Here is a 15087-nt window from a genome sequence, read left to right on the forward strand (position 1 = left end):
GAAATCCACCTGCCTCTGCCTCCCAAGTGCTGGGATTAAAGGCATGCGCCACCACTGCCCAGCAAGAAAAATTCTTAAAGGAAGGAAATTAATAAAAAGCTACAAAACAAAGCATTCTGGTGGGCAGATTACAAAGATCATGGCTGCTTTCCTTTTAATGCAGGTACAATCGCCTAATAAGCATGTATTTGTTACTCATTATGAAAAGGAGCATATGCACTGTCCTTCAGAAGATGAATTTTTGCTTGGACAGAGTCCCTCTGCTCCGATAACACTGCAAAGCTCCCAGATGTGAGCACCCCTGGACCTCCTGGTGATCAACGCAGTCTCAGGGGTGCTGTCCCTACCTCTGTTGGTGTAGTGACTTGCTGATGGGAAAAAATAAATCCACTCTGGGCTTTAGCCATGGCCACCCAACCGGTGGGCATGAGCAAGGGTGCTGGGCCCCCAGTGGCAGCCTGGAAGCCTTGCTCTATGTTGTAAGCTCTGGGCTGTGTACCTTACACAGCACTCAGTATTCGCTGGTTTTGCCTGTTCTGTGGTGCTGGGGATGGAACTTAGGACCTTACACATGCTAGGCAAGAGCTCTGCCACAAAGCTCCAGCCGTTATTCTCATTTTCATATCTGTCCCCATGAGAGGAAGGGTCTTCCATCTCACAACGCAATTCAAGGTTCAGAAACTTAATACCCTGCCCCAGGTCAAGGAACTAAGGCTCAGCAGAACCCAAAGCCGCAGACCCCTCCGCCTTCCAGCTTCGCAGCAGTGGGCTACCTCGGTGGTCTTGGCACAGCACTCCTCCAGGGACTGCCTCGTCACAGAAGCTTCTGGCTACTATCTGTTGGGATGCCCTATACAGTATAATGTTCCACTAAGGGCTTTTTCCTAAAGCTGGTTAATATCTTCCTTTTTGGCCCAAGACAACCTTGAACTTTTTCTCCACCTGCTCGTGTCATCAGTACTGGTTCTATGCAGTGCTAGGGGCTGAACCCACGGCTTCACATCCTGCATGCTAAACAAGCAGTCTACAAAGTGAGCATCAGCCCAGTCCCCCGTATTAGCTTTTGTCTCATGCATGTCCTTGGCCTTCTGTCTAAAATCCAAGTGTAGCCAGGGCTATGAGAGGCCTAGTTGCTGTTCTTGAGTGTGGCCTGGGTTCCGAACACTTGTGAGAAACGGTCCCTGTCCAGGATTCGGCCATAGCGTAAGGTGAGGTAGAAGGTCTGCTTGCCACTGTACTGCTGGATGCGCACGAACACATCCTGGACCCGCTCCTTGGATTCTGACAGGGGTATCATGTCTGACACGGCACAGTATGTGTCCTGTCGCCGGCCCCAGAAGGTCAGGTGGGCCACTCGAAGCACGGTACCTGACTCATTCACATACAGGATGCCCACCAGTCTCCGGAAGAAGTGGCTCATCCAACAAAGCATGACCAGGGCAAAGCTGGCAATCCCACTCATAAGGCACAGTGAGTTGAGGGTCACGAGGCCTTGTGAGTAGCAGTAGAAGCCCGGGGGCAGGGCCACCACAGTCACAGCTGTCTGTGCCACCTTCAACCGAGAGAGGAGCCCAAGTGCCCTGATGGCATTGAATCTGTAGATTGTGTGGAATGTTTCAGTCTCGGTGCCTCGTGGCTTCTCCTGTGAGCTGGGAGACCTGCTCCCCACCCATCTTTTAGAATCCCCCTGCCCAGCGAAGCACCACAGTCCCCGTAGAGGCCTCCTCCATGCAGTGGGCCCCTGCAACCTTGGCACAGCTCGAAGGAGGAAAGCCTGGAAGAGAGAGAGGTTCCTTTCAGAAATCATCCACGCTAATCATACAATGAACAAGGCAAAGTATCTCCCAGAAAGGCTTCAACCAAACCTGGAAAGTCACCATGACTGCCAGAGGACAGTGATGAAGCCAGACACTTAATTTTGTGTGTGTGGAATTCTATTCTAAATAGGTACCAACTAAACAAACATGCCCCAAATCCCAGCCAGTATGACTGCCCATCTAGTACAGGTGCTTGCTACCAAACTGGGTGACTTGAATTTGATCCCTGAGGCCAACATGGTAGAGCTTCCTCTAATGACTCATGCAGGATGGACATCCTGGACCCCCATATACCATAGCACAAGCATATGCACACAAACTAAACACACAAGATTAAAACAAAACAACAACAACAACAAAAACATTTAAAAAACAAAAACAAAAAACCTAAGCCCCCCCCCCACCTGACCCCACGGCCCCAAGTACAGGGAAACAAGGACGGTCTGACGCTCAGATGGGTCCTTTCCCCTAGGCAGGTCCAAATGAACATAGAAAACCTGTAGTTCTAGCCATTCAATAGAGACGGGCCAACCGCAGACTCAAACTTAAAGGACCTTCCTTCCTCAAGGGGTCCTCGATCGGAAACCCACACAACAAAACCGTGGGGGTACTTCTCACAGTACCTTTGCAGTTCTCCTATTGCCTTACACAGCAAGAGAACTTCTTTGCATTAATTAGCCTGGTCGGGATGCAGAGAAATGAGGCACAGGGGTCCTCAACACACAATGGTTTTCTGGAGTAAACAGAGCAGTGAGCAAATTCTGGGATTTAGCGTCAGAGGACGTTAGCTGTGCATCCTTCTTCACCTTTCCAAAGAGAATCTCAGAATATGGTCAGGGAGAACTTGGTGTATACACAGGTAATTGAAGCGACGCAGACCGTCCACGTGACCCAAGGGAAACACACAAAGCAGGGCAATAGCCCATAAAAATACACTCTGGCTTCCCACCGGCGGATTTCCCAAATGGTCAGCCCAGGTATCCTTCCTGCCAGTTCTAGGCCCGACGGGATCCCCCTAAATGCGTTCCCTCCGTCACCGCCCACCACCTGACAATCCTACCATGAGCCTGCCGCCTGCTACAGGAAGTACCCCGACCTTGTCCCCGGAAACCTGAAGAGCGCATGCGCGGGCGGTTAAAAACCCCGCATGCGCTAAAAAAAAAAAAAAAAAGTACTGTGGCTTGGGAATTGTAGTTCAATTTTTGTATCCGCCGCAAGTGTTCTGTGAGCCATTAGGGAATCTTCCCATCGTACTTTGGGGTTCCGGAAGTTCCGGGTAAAGTTCTGGGTGAAGTTCCGGGTGGAGTTCCGGGTGCCAACGAGTCTTATGACTGGGGAAATGGCCACTCTCTGTCTCTTCGACATGGATGGGACCCTGACTGCCCCGCGGCAGGTAGGCAGCGCCCCGGAGACTCGCGGTGGGGGAGCAGAGCCCTTGCTGCCCCAGACCGCGGTAACCACTGTCCGGAAACCAGGACACGCGAGTCCTGAGCGGGGTCCTGCGTGGGGTGCGCAGGAAGAGGGGGCCAAAAAAACCTTCCGAGTAGGAAACGTGTTCAGAGTCAGAACGGGTCTGAATTTCTTCTAGGGCCCTCGGGCCTGGTGACCTGGATTGAACTCCAGCCTCGGCCCTCTGACCTGCTGTTTCAACTCCCCAGCCCTGTCACCTTTGGCTGTCTTTTCTAGTGTATCAAAGGCAGGTTTTTCAGCTGTCTGACCTTCAGCAAATTTCTTTCTCGGAGCCCTTGAAGCCACTTTAAATGGGGCATTGCCTGTTGCATGGGGTGTTTTGGTGAGGACAGTGTCCATCACACAGTGGTCATCATTGACCATCAACTAATTCCTGTTAGTGCTACACACACACACACACACACACACAGCCAGCCAGCCAGCCAGCCAGCCAGCCAGCCAGCCAGCAAGTGATAGGGAACATATCACCCATGCTGGAATGTTAACTGACTTGATCTTGTACAGGGAACCACAGTTGCTGAATTCATGCAGGCAACAGCCATATAGTGTCCAGAAGACAGCATTTCATCCCCCCCCCACACACTCTTCCCACCCTCTGCCTCTTACATTCGATCTGTCCCCTGAGCCTTGGCAGGGTTAATAAAGGGCACTTATTCTTAGCCCTTTGACCAAGGAAGTGTCTGCATTGACCACTGCCCACTACAAAGAGAAACTTTTCTTACCAGGGTTGAGAACAGCTTTAATCTATGGGTATAAACATAAATATTTAGTAGGCAATTTGACAAGACTTCCATTTAACAAAAGAACAATAGTAGGTTTCCCCGTAGAGCCTATGAGCTCCTGAGTCATAGACTTGACCAAGTACTGTACCAGGCACTAATTCCTTCTTGTGGAATAGGCCTTATATCTGATCAGGAAGTGATTTTGCCACCCCCCCCCCAACAGTCATTCCACCATTGCATGAGCACACATTGCTTGGCAAGTCGGTGCTGTGACACAGGGTCCGAGCCTGAGAACTGCCACAAATGACTTTTCTTCTACAGTGCCTTGCATCACACCATCCAGCACTATGAAAGCTAAGCATGGCAGTCCCAGCCTGATGAGTCTGTGTCTTGCAACCAAAGTGTGTTGTGTCTCCAGCAGTATGGACTTACCATTTAGTTAGGGTGGGCAACCAAAAGCAACTGCAGTAGCCTGTGTTGTTTTGTTCTCTCTGGTTAACAGTGTCCCCCACCAGGAACTAAGTTTTTTGTTCTTTGGTGTTCTTGTTGTTGTTGTTTTTTAATTAACACAGAATAAAAAAGCAAGTCATTGCACAGAACAGAATAATCCCATAACCATATATCATCTGCTCATGTGGGAAGAGAGGGATAATAGATTGACAGGTGCCTGGAACAAATGAGTGTGGTACTGCTACACTTGCAGTACTGGCTCTTTGTAGGCCAAGATGGGGGCGTTCTTTAGCCAAGAGTTCAAGGTTAGCCCAGGCAGTATAACACAACCCAAACTCAAAACAAAACCAACACAAAAGAAAGAGGGGAAAGGAAAAAAAAAAGTTAATAGCCCAAATAATAGCTAAATATTTAAATTTTTCTACAAGCCTAGTAATATCACTGGGCTTGTCTAAGGCAAATTAGTGTAAGCTGAATTAGTTTGCAGTTTTCATTTGATTATGTGATTCAAAATCATCCTGTTTTCCTTCCTGATATGTAGAAAATTACAAAAGAAATGGATGGCTTTCTACAAAAATTGAGGCAGAAGACCAAAATTGGAGTGGTAGGTGGGTCAGATTTTGAGAAACTGCAAGAGCAACTGGGAAATGATGGTAAGTGTTAACTGTACTCTGGTCCACGGCTAGTACCGAGGACACTGAGACCTGCTAACTGTACTCTAACTGTACTCTGGTCCACGGTTAGTACTGAGGACACTGAAACCTGCCACCATTGCCCACCGTGGAGCACACTTTCTGCCTTCTCTGGGAAAACATTTTCTTTGCCCTTATTTGGCCTTTGCTTTAGTGGTATAAAAATAAGTTCTGTGATCTCTGACAGACCCTTCCCTCAGGTGTACAGATAGACTCACACTGAAGGACGTGCATGCCTTTGTCTGTGCTGGCAGAACCTCTTCTCCCTCAGGACTTGCTTGTCTCTTCAGCCCAGGCCCCACCTCCTGGCTGTTGCCCACACACACCACACAGTCAGATAAGGAGATACCTCTGGTCTCATTGTCCCTGTGCTCTGACCCAGTGTATTCCAAGGTTCCCTAATGGTGAGAGGCACTAGGTTCCCATAGCACCAGTCTCCACACACAGGACTGGCAAGCTAGAGAACCTCTGTGAGAGGGTCTCTGTAGCCCAGGCTGGGCTCAAACTCATCTCCTGTCTCCACTTCCCGGGTGCTGGAGTGACAGGCATCAGCCGCCCACTGGAGAGTCTTCTGGCTTCTTCCTGGAGATGGTGAAACAGTGGGTCTCTAAGACCTGGATATCATATTTTAGCAAGTATCCCCCCCCAAAAAAATTCTGGTGCCCGACCCTGCTGGTAGAGGGTCTATCTTAGAGACTAAACTTAAGTCTCTGTTGTAGACTGTTATTTGTCTCTGTTTTCCCAGGACTTCTGTGAGAACAGAAGCCTATGAGAAGCAGTGAGCATAGAGAGATTGGTGAGGGAAGCTTTTCACTGCCTGTTGTAGTGTGGAATGCTCTGTGAACCAGGCACATGGGCAGCTGAAACAAGGAAGTCTCGAGTTTGAGGTCAGACAAGAATACAGAGTGAAACCCTGTCTTCAGAAAGCAAAAAAGTCAAAGCTGGACAGATGACTTAGCAGTTAACAGCACTTGCTGCTCTTACTACGGAGGACCGAGATTTAATTTCCAGGACTCACATGGCAGCTCACAACTATCTATAATTCCAGTCCCATAAGGTGCACATGATACATGCGAATAAACCACTCATACACATAGAATACTTTTTTTTTCCTTAAAAAACGGATATGAGTTTAAAACAAAAACCTCACTTTTGTCCCAGAGTCAGGTTAGTATCAAGGACATATTGGGTGGGATAGTTCAGTGTAGCAGGCCTAGGGCATCTCAGGCCTCTCCACTAGGTGCCAGTAGAGTGCATGCACACACTCAGCCAGTTTAACAACCCAAGCTGTCTCCAGACACTACCGAGTGTGTCCTGGGGGTCACACTGCCATGGTTGGGAACTCAGCAGGTCTTTTCTGAAAGTGAGTTCAAATACTCACATACTAGAAGTCAGTTGAGAACTCACCTTGCATCAGCTTCATTGGCTGTAGCAGGCATACCTGTGATCTTGAGGACATGCTAGACATAGACACATTGTATAAGTTCAAGACCAGCATGGGCTGCATGAGGGCCTGTCTCAAAAACAAACAAGTAGGTACTGGAGCATGTGCCTTTAATCCAGCACTTGGGAAGCTGTAGCAGGCAGATCTTCAAGTCTGAATGAGTGTAAGAATCATTAAAACTTTTAATTTAAAGTTTTATTTTTTTATAAAAAAATTATTTGGGGTTTGGGAGATTGCTCAGTGGGTAAAAGCAATTAATAACACAAGATCAGTACTTGGAACCCACATAGAAGGAGAGTACCAACCTCCACGAGTTGTCTTCTGACCTATCCCCACCCCGAACCTTGACGTGTATATGCCAAATGCACACGTACACACAAAATAATATGTAAATGTATTTGATTTTTGTTTATTTCTCTGTGTACCCCAGGCTGGCTTTGAACTCAGAAATTCAACTGCTTTTGCCTTTTAAGTGCTGGGATTAAAGGCATGCCGTACCACGGCCTGTCCAAAAAAGTAAATATTTAAAAAAAAAAAAAATGGAGTCTAGCAATTCTGATCTGGAAAGCCTGAGAGCGGAGTGTGGCTGTGTCCTTTCCTCTTGTTTCCTGGTGCTGATTCATGGCAGTTGGAAGCAGGGGTGGGCCAGCATCTTTACAGGTTGGAGGCAGGGTCCATCTGCAGCTCATTTGTCATCTCTCAGGCTTACAGCCAAAGCCGCTGTTGCAATCCCCAACTCACAGGTGCTTAGCCGGGTCCTTGGTGGTGGGTAAGAAAGGAAGAGAAAGGCAGGTTTCTATTCATCACACCCTCAGTTTTATCTTGTTTTGGTTGTAGTGGTTGAGAAATACGATTATGTGTTTCCAGAGAATGGCTTGGTAGCGTACAAAGATGGGAAGCTATTGTGTAAACAGGTAAGTTTTGAAGTATGCAGCCCATTCTGGATCACTACTACTATGTCATAAGTAAGCCAGCGTTGCTGGGACAGCCAGTCATCCTAGGGACCTGGGCTAGAAAGTGAGTTCAAGACCAACCTGGGCAGCTTAGTGAGAGTCCACGTTCATAAAGAATGAAGTAAGCGGACCATAGAAGAGCACATTGTATGAGATAAGGATTGATTGCCTCTGGGCACATGCTGGGAGCTCAGGGCCAGAGGGAGTCAGGAGGGAGGGGATCTTCACACTGTGCTCTTTGTTAAGTCTGAATTTTGCCTATGCAGCTGTGGCTTGGTCCAGACAGTGACTGCATCTTCATAATGGCCTTTGAAAGCTGCCTGAGTCCATTGTTCGTCCTGTTACTGTAGCCAAGGCTAGAGCAGGCCACTCACCCAGGGGCTGTGAAAGAGAAGCGTACTTAATACTAAGAGCCACTGCAGTGAGCTCTCTGGCCTTGCGAAGCGTGTGAAGGAGAAGGACCCCAGATCCCTGAGTGCTGAAGCAGAAGTGGCCTCAAACTGAGGCTCTGTATTTTACCTGATGTTTCTCACCAGCAGAAAAGAGAAGGAGGTGAAAGGACAGCAGGGTGTGTCAGTGTCCCTGCTGGGTCAGCCCATGGCTCTGCAGTGTTAGCAGGATAGCTGCGTGTGCCATGAAGCCATTTTAGAGTACTTCCTGTTATATCAAATAACTCATGCTTTGTTTGCCTAGAATATTCAAGGTCATCTGGGGGAGGATGTGATCCAAGACCTGATCAACTACTGTCTGAGCTACATTGCAAAAATTAAACTCCCTAAGAAAAGGTAGGTTCACTCTTACAAAGAGCAGTGGACTCATGGTGGAAAGTGGTAGTGAGAGCTGTGGAATGCTAGCTGTGCAATGCACACATACATTACATACATTACATGCACAACATACATGCACGCATATAGTACATACACATGCGTAAAAGACGTACACACATAATTTTTAAAAAGCATCAGAAGCTTACAGTCTGAAAGTCTAAAGCTAGATGTCTTACAAAACCAAATGTGTTTAGCCTGTGGTGCTTAAAGTCCACGGTACAGGGTTGGTACAGTGAGGAAGGGTGCTTGCTGTGCGAGCATGGAAAGCCAAGTTCAAATCCCCAGGCCTCATATAAGAAGTTAGTTTTGGTCACATGTACACCTACAATCTAAGCACTGTGGAGAACAGAGTCAAGACTGCTGGGACTCACTGGCCTCCAGCCAGCCAGGTTCATGAGAAGACCTTGTCTCAAGGGACCGAAGCTGAGTGGCAGAGCATGACACCCCAGGACAAACTGTCCTCTGACATACATACATGCCTATCCTGCCTGCTCCTCACAAAAATTTTTTTTTTTTAATTTTAGGTCTAAAACTAAAGACTTAATGTTCTAAAAAGTGTCTAGCCTTCTTCCCTGGAATAACTGAAATGTATTGGTCAGCTCCATTTTCTATGATCACGGCAGGCCTGAATGAACAGTCTGCCTCTGAGCCATTAGTGAGACTGCATGGGTCATAATGTCAGAGCCTGACAGTGTCTTCTCTTCATGACATCCATTTGTTCAAGGTCACTAGCAAACCAGAAGCCCCGGAAGCAGATGTGAGCCTCGAAGGACCAAGTGCCCTTGACCTGGGCTCCTTTCCAGCCCTTTGTTACCCCGTTAGGTGCTCCTGCATGAGAAACATGAGGCATGTGCAGGGATTAGTAACACACCCTGTTTACCCAATATATACAAAACATCATTTTAGCAAATGGTCCATGTAAAATGTTATGACTAGTGACGCATGGTGCCTCAGGATGTAACCCCAACACTTGGGAGGTAGAGGAAGGAGGACCAGGGCCTCCAGATCACCCATTGTTAGCAACATCACAAGTTCAAGGACAGCCTGGGTTACATAAGACCCTGTCTAAAAAGTAGGGTGTGGGGTATTCCTCCCTACAGTCCTCCCCACTCTTGGGAGTTCTTTACTACATCTCTATTTATGTTGCTCAAAAAAGAAATAGGGTTGGTGTCTTAGTTTGGATTTCTATTACTATGAAGAGACACCACGGCCATAGCAATTCTTATAAGGAACTCATTGATTGGGGCTGTTCAGAGGTTTGTTCCATCGTCATCATGGTGCTGGAGGAAGTAGCTGAGAGTTCTACATCTGAGGCCACAGGAAGAGATGGTTATACTGGGCCTGGCTTGAGCATCAGAAACTTCCAAGCCCACAGCCTATGACATTTCCTCCAACAAGCCACATCTCCAATAACGCCACTCCCTGGTGACTAAGCCTTCAAATACATGAGTCTGTGGGGCCATTTCTATTCCACTACAGCTGGGAGAATGGTGCAGTCAATAAATGTTTTCTGTTCTAGACTGAGGACCTGATTTTGATCCCTAGCACCCTACCCTAGTGCCTGCTGGTAGCCAGTGCAGGCAGAAGACAGGTGCTGAGTTGGTAAGCTCCAGATTCAGTGAGAGACCCTGTCTTAAAAATAAAGTGGAGAACAACCCATCCCATGAAGATACCCACAGGGGACCTCTGCTTCCAGTGTACATTCACACACATTTATATATACACACACACACTTAAGAAATCTGAATGGTGATTCCATTTCTTTTCCATGCTAAGTCTCCATCCAGCTCAATTTAGATGGTCTACATTTGCGTCTGTAGTACTAGTAGCTCAAAGCTTCCATGATGAGAAAGCTATAGCCATGAGAAAGCTGGCATGGTCACATACTTGTGTTGTCTAGAGTGTAATGTTGCCCAAGGAAATAAGGTAGTTTGTATTTTGGGGCACCCCTTGTCCCATTCTCCTCCCCAGGGGAACTTTCATCGAATTCCGAAATGGCATGTTGAATGTGTCCCCTATTGGAAGAAGCTGCAGCCAAGAAGAACGAATTGAATTCTATGAACTTGATAAAGTAAGTTCTCAGATGTATGTGGGGAAAATGGCCAGCTTTGAGAAACCATATAGCCCATGGCCAGTCTTTAAAGTGCGTCTACACTTCGATGCAGTGGACAATTGCTGTCTTTTTTTTGTTGTTGTTTCTCTCAGAAAGAACATATACGACAAAAATTCGTAGCAGACCTGCGGAAGGAATTTGCAGGGAAAGGCCTCACATTCTCCATAGGTATGGTGCATACCCACACAGGCTTTGGTCCCTCTGCTCCTGGAGATGTGAGGGCTGCAGAAATGCTTAGGGTAATGGTGGGTGGGTAGGATGGTTATTACCAGGGCAACTGGGGCTCCCCTTTGGGGTTCTAAAGACACTAGAAAAAGACTCAGAAGGATGAACAATTTTTTTAGTTTAAGAGAAAAACAATAAAGGTTAGGCAGCACGGTCTTAATAGCCCCGCCCTCTTTGTATTGGGTGGGCTTTGTTCACAAGGTGATTTTTTATACCAGGAGAAGGAAGAGCTTCCAGTCCTCCTCTGCAGATGGCTTCTTCCACTTGTTATATGTCTCTTAGAATTTTATTTACTTTGTGAGTGTTTTGTCTGTATGTAAGTGTGAGGACCATGTGCATGCCCAGTGTCCAAGGGGGCCAGAAGAGGATATCAGATGCCCTAGAGCCATTGTGTGGGTGATAGCCTGAACGCTGACCCTCACAAGAGAAGCCAGTGCTTTTAACCATCTCTCCAGCCCCTATTTGTTAATCTTGCTGTAGGGTTTTTTTTTTTTGCTTTCTACTCTTCTGCCACAGTTACACAACAGCCTGTAGACTGTGGACAAGCAGCCGCAGCAGGACATCCCTAAACCAGAAGTGGGTTCTATGCAGCCCTCTGCTCTTCTCTCCTACACAGAAGAGCTAGGACTTGGAGTGTGACCAGTAAAGTCTTCACACTTGTAGGTGTAAGAGAAGTTTGACTGAACTCCAGAGGAGAGGTGGACGGAGCCTCTCAGATGGAGACTAAGGTGTCTTGAAATCCTGCCTTGGATTACCATCAAGGAACCACAGAAGTTAGTGGGTGACTTTGAAAGAGCAAGAGTCAGGCTCAGAAAGGAACAGACAGTTGTTTAGGCTAACAGAGCCTGTGTTGACTGCCCCTGAGCCAGTGCTAACTCTGGTCAGAGTTGTGTCTGAAGCCTGGCCCCTGACTTATTACTGATAGCATATGCCTGTTAAGTTTGATGATCCTGTCTGGTTTGTTGTGGGGAGCACACAGGCCACAGCACATGTGGAGGTCATAGGACAGCTCTGCGGAGTCAGTTCTCTCCTGCCATCATGTGGGCCCCAGGGGCCTGAGGTCAGGTTGTCAAACTTGGCAGCAGTCATTACTCACTGAGCCATCTCATGTATGCTTACTGGTTAAAAGCTTCATACATGGTCCTTTCTCCTAGTAACACTATCTGCCTTCTCTTAAAGTCCTCTGGCTTTGCTAGTTTTAACACAAGTGTGCAAGCTGTAGGAAACCGTCCTTGCAAAGGAACCATGTGTCATACACCACCAGGGAGATTTTCAGTTATTTCTGAACTGTGAGTAAATATTTTTCTGATAGCTTTGAAAATATTTTTTAGGGTTTTTGGTTGGTTGGTTGGCTGGTTTTTTGCTATGAAAAGTGCTAAGCAGCTAAAGAGCTTGCTTAGCAGTTAAGAGCATTGGCTGCTCTTTCAGAGGACCTGTGTTCAATTCCCAGGGTCAAAATGACAGCCCACAATCATCTTTAACTCCAGTTCCAGGGTTTCTGCCGACAAAGCTTCCTTGGCACTAGACATGCATTGGTATACAGATATACATGCCGGCAAAACACCCATATACATGAATGAATGAATGAATGAATGAATGAATGAATGAATGAATGAATGAATGAGAGAGAAGGGAAGAAAGGAAAAGAAGAAAAAAGTTAGGGGCTAACTGCCTAGAAGCTGTCTCAGATGTGACAGATCTGCTGCGTACAGGCTAGCCTCGTACAGCCTGCGTTTGCCGTTTTCCACCAGTAGTGGTTTGGTTTAGTTAGGTTTGCTTTTGTTTGTTTTGTTCTTTTTAAAAGGTTTTTACTGTTTAAAGGCCTGCCTGGAATTCACATGAAGTCCAGACTGACCTTGATCTCATCATAATCCTCCTGTCTCAGCTTTGTGAATGCTGTGATGTTAGGTATGAACTACCATGCCTGATTCAGGGTTTTAAAGTGCCAGGCAGGCCCGCTGGGATAAGGGAAGCCATTAAGGTTTTACATAAGCCTCTTCCTTGGGAAAGCATTAAAAGAGATGGTTGCTTTTAGATCCAGGTGAAATAATGCTGGGAAAAGCAACACAAATCCTGTCCATAAAGTAACAGTGAGTGAAGAGCAAGGATATAAAAAGATAAACAAGCAGCATTGTTTTCTAAAAGGTGTTAGTCTCCCTCCTCTCACCTGAGGCTTGCTGGGCAAGCCCTCTCCCATTGAGCTGCACCCGCAGCCCTGCTTAGCCTTGTCACCTCCCCATCCTGCAGGTGGCCAGATCAGCTTCGATGTCTTTCCTGAAGGATGGGACAAGCGGTATTGCCTGAGACACCTGGAACATGCTGGCTATAAGACCATTTATTTCTTTGGAGACAAGACTATGCCGGTAAGTAGGAAGGTCTCCTGTGCTGCTCGGCCATCTTACACCCTACCTGATGGCCCTAGAGCAAGGACTGCAGGTGGTTGTCAGCATGTCTTTTGAATTAAGTGTCTTCACTACTGTTGCTCTATGACCCTCCCTCCTGTGTTCATAGTAAATTGCACGCTAGGGTCACAAACATAAGAAGATGGGGAATTACCTGAGTCTGATGCACACTGTTGGTCAGGGATAACTGAAGTGAGCATCTGCCTAGAGTGTCACATAGGGAGTGCTGCGGAACAGCAGTGAGAGCTTACAGAAAACCCAGTTCAGCATAGATGAGGCCTGGGCCCTGTAGGAAAGGCCGAAGCCAGAGAGGGTACAGTGAAGCTCTTTCCTTGGGGCCACTTTGTAGCATCTGAGGCTCTCCCTGCGCAGCTGCTTACTACCACCACCAAGGCCTAAGAGGTACTTCAGTCCCAGCTACTCACCGCCTTGGGTCTCTGGTTGTGTTTGTCAGCTTCTCGCCCTGCACTGCCCATGTCACCTTGTTGTAGGATCTTGGTTTAGGCATGGTGGCCCTTCTGAACCCAGTAGGGCATCCATCATAAATGCTGCAGCTATGGAGCTCTGGTCCCTTTGATGGCTGCTCACCCTGTCGGGATTAGCAGTGTCCAAGGTCTGCCTCTAGCAGGGTCCTGGTGACAGTGGATTATATTACTTACTGTGACATCCTCCAGATTCATCCTTACAACAATAAGAATTTCCTTTCTTAAGGCTAGATAATCCTGCACTGTATGGGTACGCAGTTTACTTAATCCATCCATTGGCAGACTTGTGAATTCTGTTCTCTCAGTCACTGTAAGTAATGCCTCTGTGAATGTGAGCCTGTGGCTCATTGTGTTTGGTTGTCTGTCTGTGAGCTGACATGGCAAACCCCCTTAGAAAACACAGGAAGCAGCCCCTGGACATTGGCTTGGGCAGTGGAAGCCAAATAAACAAGCAGGACTGGACTGGGCAGACACACTGCTGCTGCTCAGCAAGGAGACACAGCAGAAGGTGGCCTGTGGCTGGAAGGCGGTGTGGCTGGGTGGCGGCCTGTGGCTGAGTGGCAGTGCAGATGCTGCTCAGCAAGGAGACACAGCAGAAGGCGGCCTGTGGCTGGAAGGCGGTGTGGCTGGGTGGTGGCCTGTGGCTGGGTGGCAGCCTGTGGCTGGGTGGCGGCCTGTGGCTGGGTGGCAGTGCAGTTTCTTAGGCCCAGCACTTGGGAAGCAGAGGCAGGCAGCCTGGTCCACACAGTGAGCTCCAGGTCAGCCAGGGCTACACAGAAAGACCCTGTCTCAAAAAATCAAAACAAAAACCAAAAAAGCCTATGAAATGTGAGGGAGCAAATGCCCAACAAACCATATGTCTGTCTGTCCAACTCAGCAACTCAGCAGCCAGGTGAGAGTTCCACTTAAGGGCTGGGGAGAAGCTCAGCAGTGAAGAGTAATTCCAGGATCTGGGTTCATTTCCCAGCACCCACATGGTGGCTCACAACTGTCGGTAATGCCAGTTCCATGGGAATCAGAAGCCCTGTTCTGTCAGGCCTGTAGGTACCAAGCACACAGTGATGCACAGGCATACATACAGGCAAAACACCCATACATATAAAATAATAAAAATGAAGAACCTAATTTAACATGTTTGAAGGCACACAGTGGACTCCTGGCCACGTAGGGTTGACATCTGAATCATAGGTCGTAAGAATGTATTTCCAGGTCACAGTGAGAGCCAATTCTACTGCTAGACTGGCCATTATTAATAGACACACACAAAAGAAGGTAGGAATTAGTGACGCTTTACCTCAGAACAGTAGATGGTACAGCCAATATAGACAGCAATGTAGAGTGCTCTTCAAAATCCAAAAATAGAACCTCTTATGATCCAGAATCACACTGCTGAGTACAGATCCAAAAGAATTGAGAACTGGTCCTAGGACGAATCTTTACATGCGTGAGCATTGGCGTGCCATGGACTGTCTCCAGGGAGGGAAATC

General features: G+C 47.6%; 2 protein-coding genes across 4 annotated transcripts in view; one reads left to right on the forward strand and one right to left on the reverse strand.

Annotated features, from left to right (window-relative positions):
• Nucleotides 1–253: 253 nt before the first annotated feature.
• Tmem186 (transmembrane protein 186) lies at nucleotides 254–3059 on the reverse strand. The gene is made up of 2 exons (XM_031362205.1): nucleotides 2878–3059; nucleotides 254–1774 (listed from the first exon to the last, which is right to left on the reverse strand). The coding sequence occupies exons 1-2, from the start codon at nucleotides 2878–2880 to the stop codon at nucleotides 1127–1129; spliced, it is 651 nt and encodes a 216-aa protein (XP_031218065.1). The 5' UTR covers nucleotides 2881–3059; the 3' UTR covers nucleotides 254–1126.
• The window catches only part of Pmm2 (phosphomannomutase 2), a 25993-nt gene continuing 13903 nt past the window's right edge, over nucleotides 2998–15087 (forward strand). For 2 of the 3 annotated variants that reach the window (XM_031362162.1, XM_031362158.1), the window contains exons 1-7: nucleotides 2998–3210; nucleotides 5001–5112; nucleotides 7433–7509; nucleotides 8242–8333; nucleotides 10347–10446; nucleotides 10581–10656; nucleotides 12961–13076. In XM_031362162.1, coding sequence (XP_031218022.1) covers nucleotides 3145–3210; nucleotides 5001–5112; nucleotides 7433–7509; nucleotides 8242–8333; nucleotides 10347–10446; nucleotides 10581–10656; nucleotides 12961–13076 — 639 coding nt within the window. In that variant the 5' untranslated portion in view covers nucleotides 2998–3144. The remainder of the gene's footprint in view (nucleotides 3211–5000; nucleotides 5113–7432; nucleotides 7510–8241; nucleotides 8334–10346; nucleotides 10447–10580; nucleotides 10657–12960; nucleotides 13077–15087) is intronic. The other variant, XM_031362153.1, reaches the window with a different exon arrangement.

The sequence above is a fragment of the Mastomys coucha genome, unplaced genomic scaffold (genome assembly GCF_008632895.1).
Source record: "Mastomys coucha isolate ucsf_1 unplaced genomic scaffold, UCSF_Mcou_1 pScaffold12, whole genome shotgun sequence".
NCBI classification, from domain to species: Eukaryota; Metazoa; Chordata; class Mammalia; order Rodentia; family Muridae; genus Mastomys; species Mastomys coucha.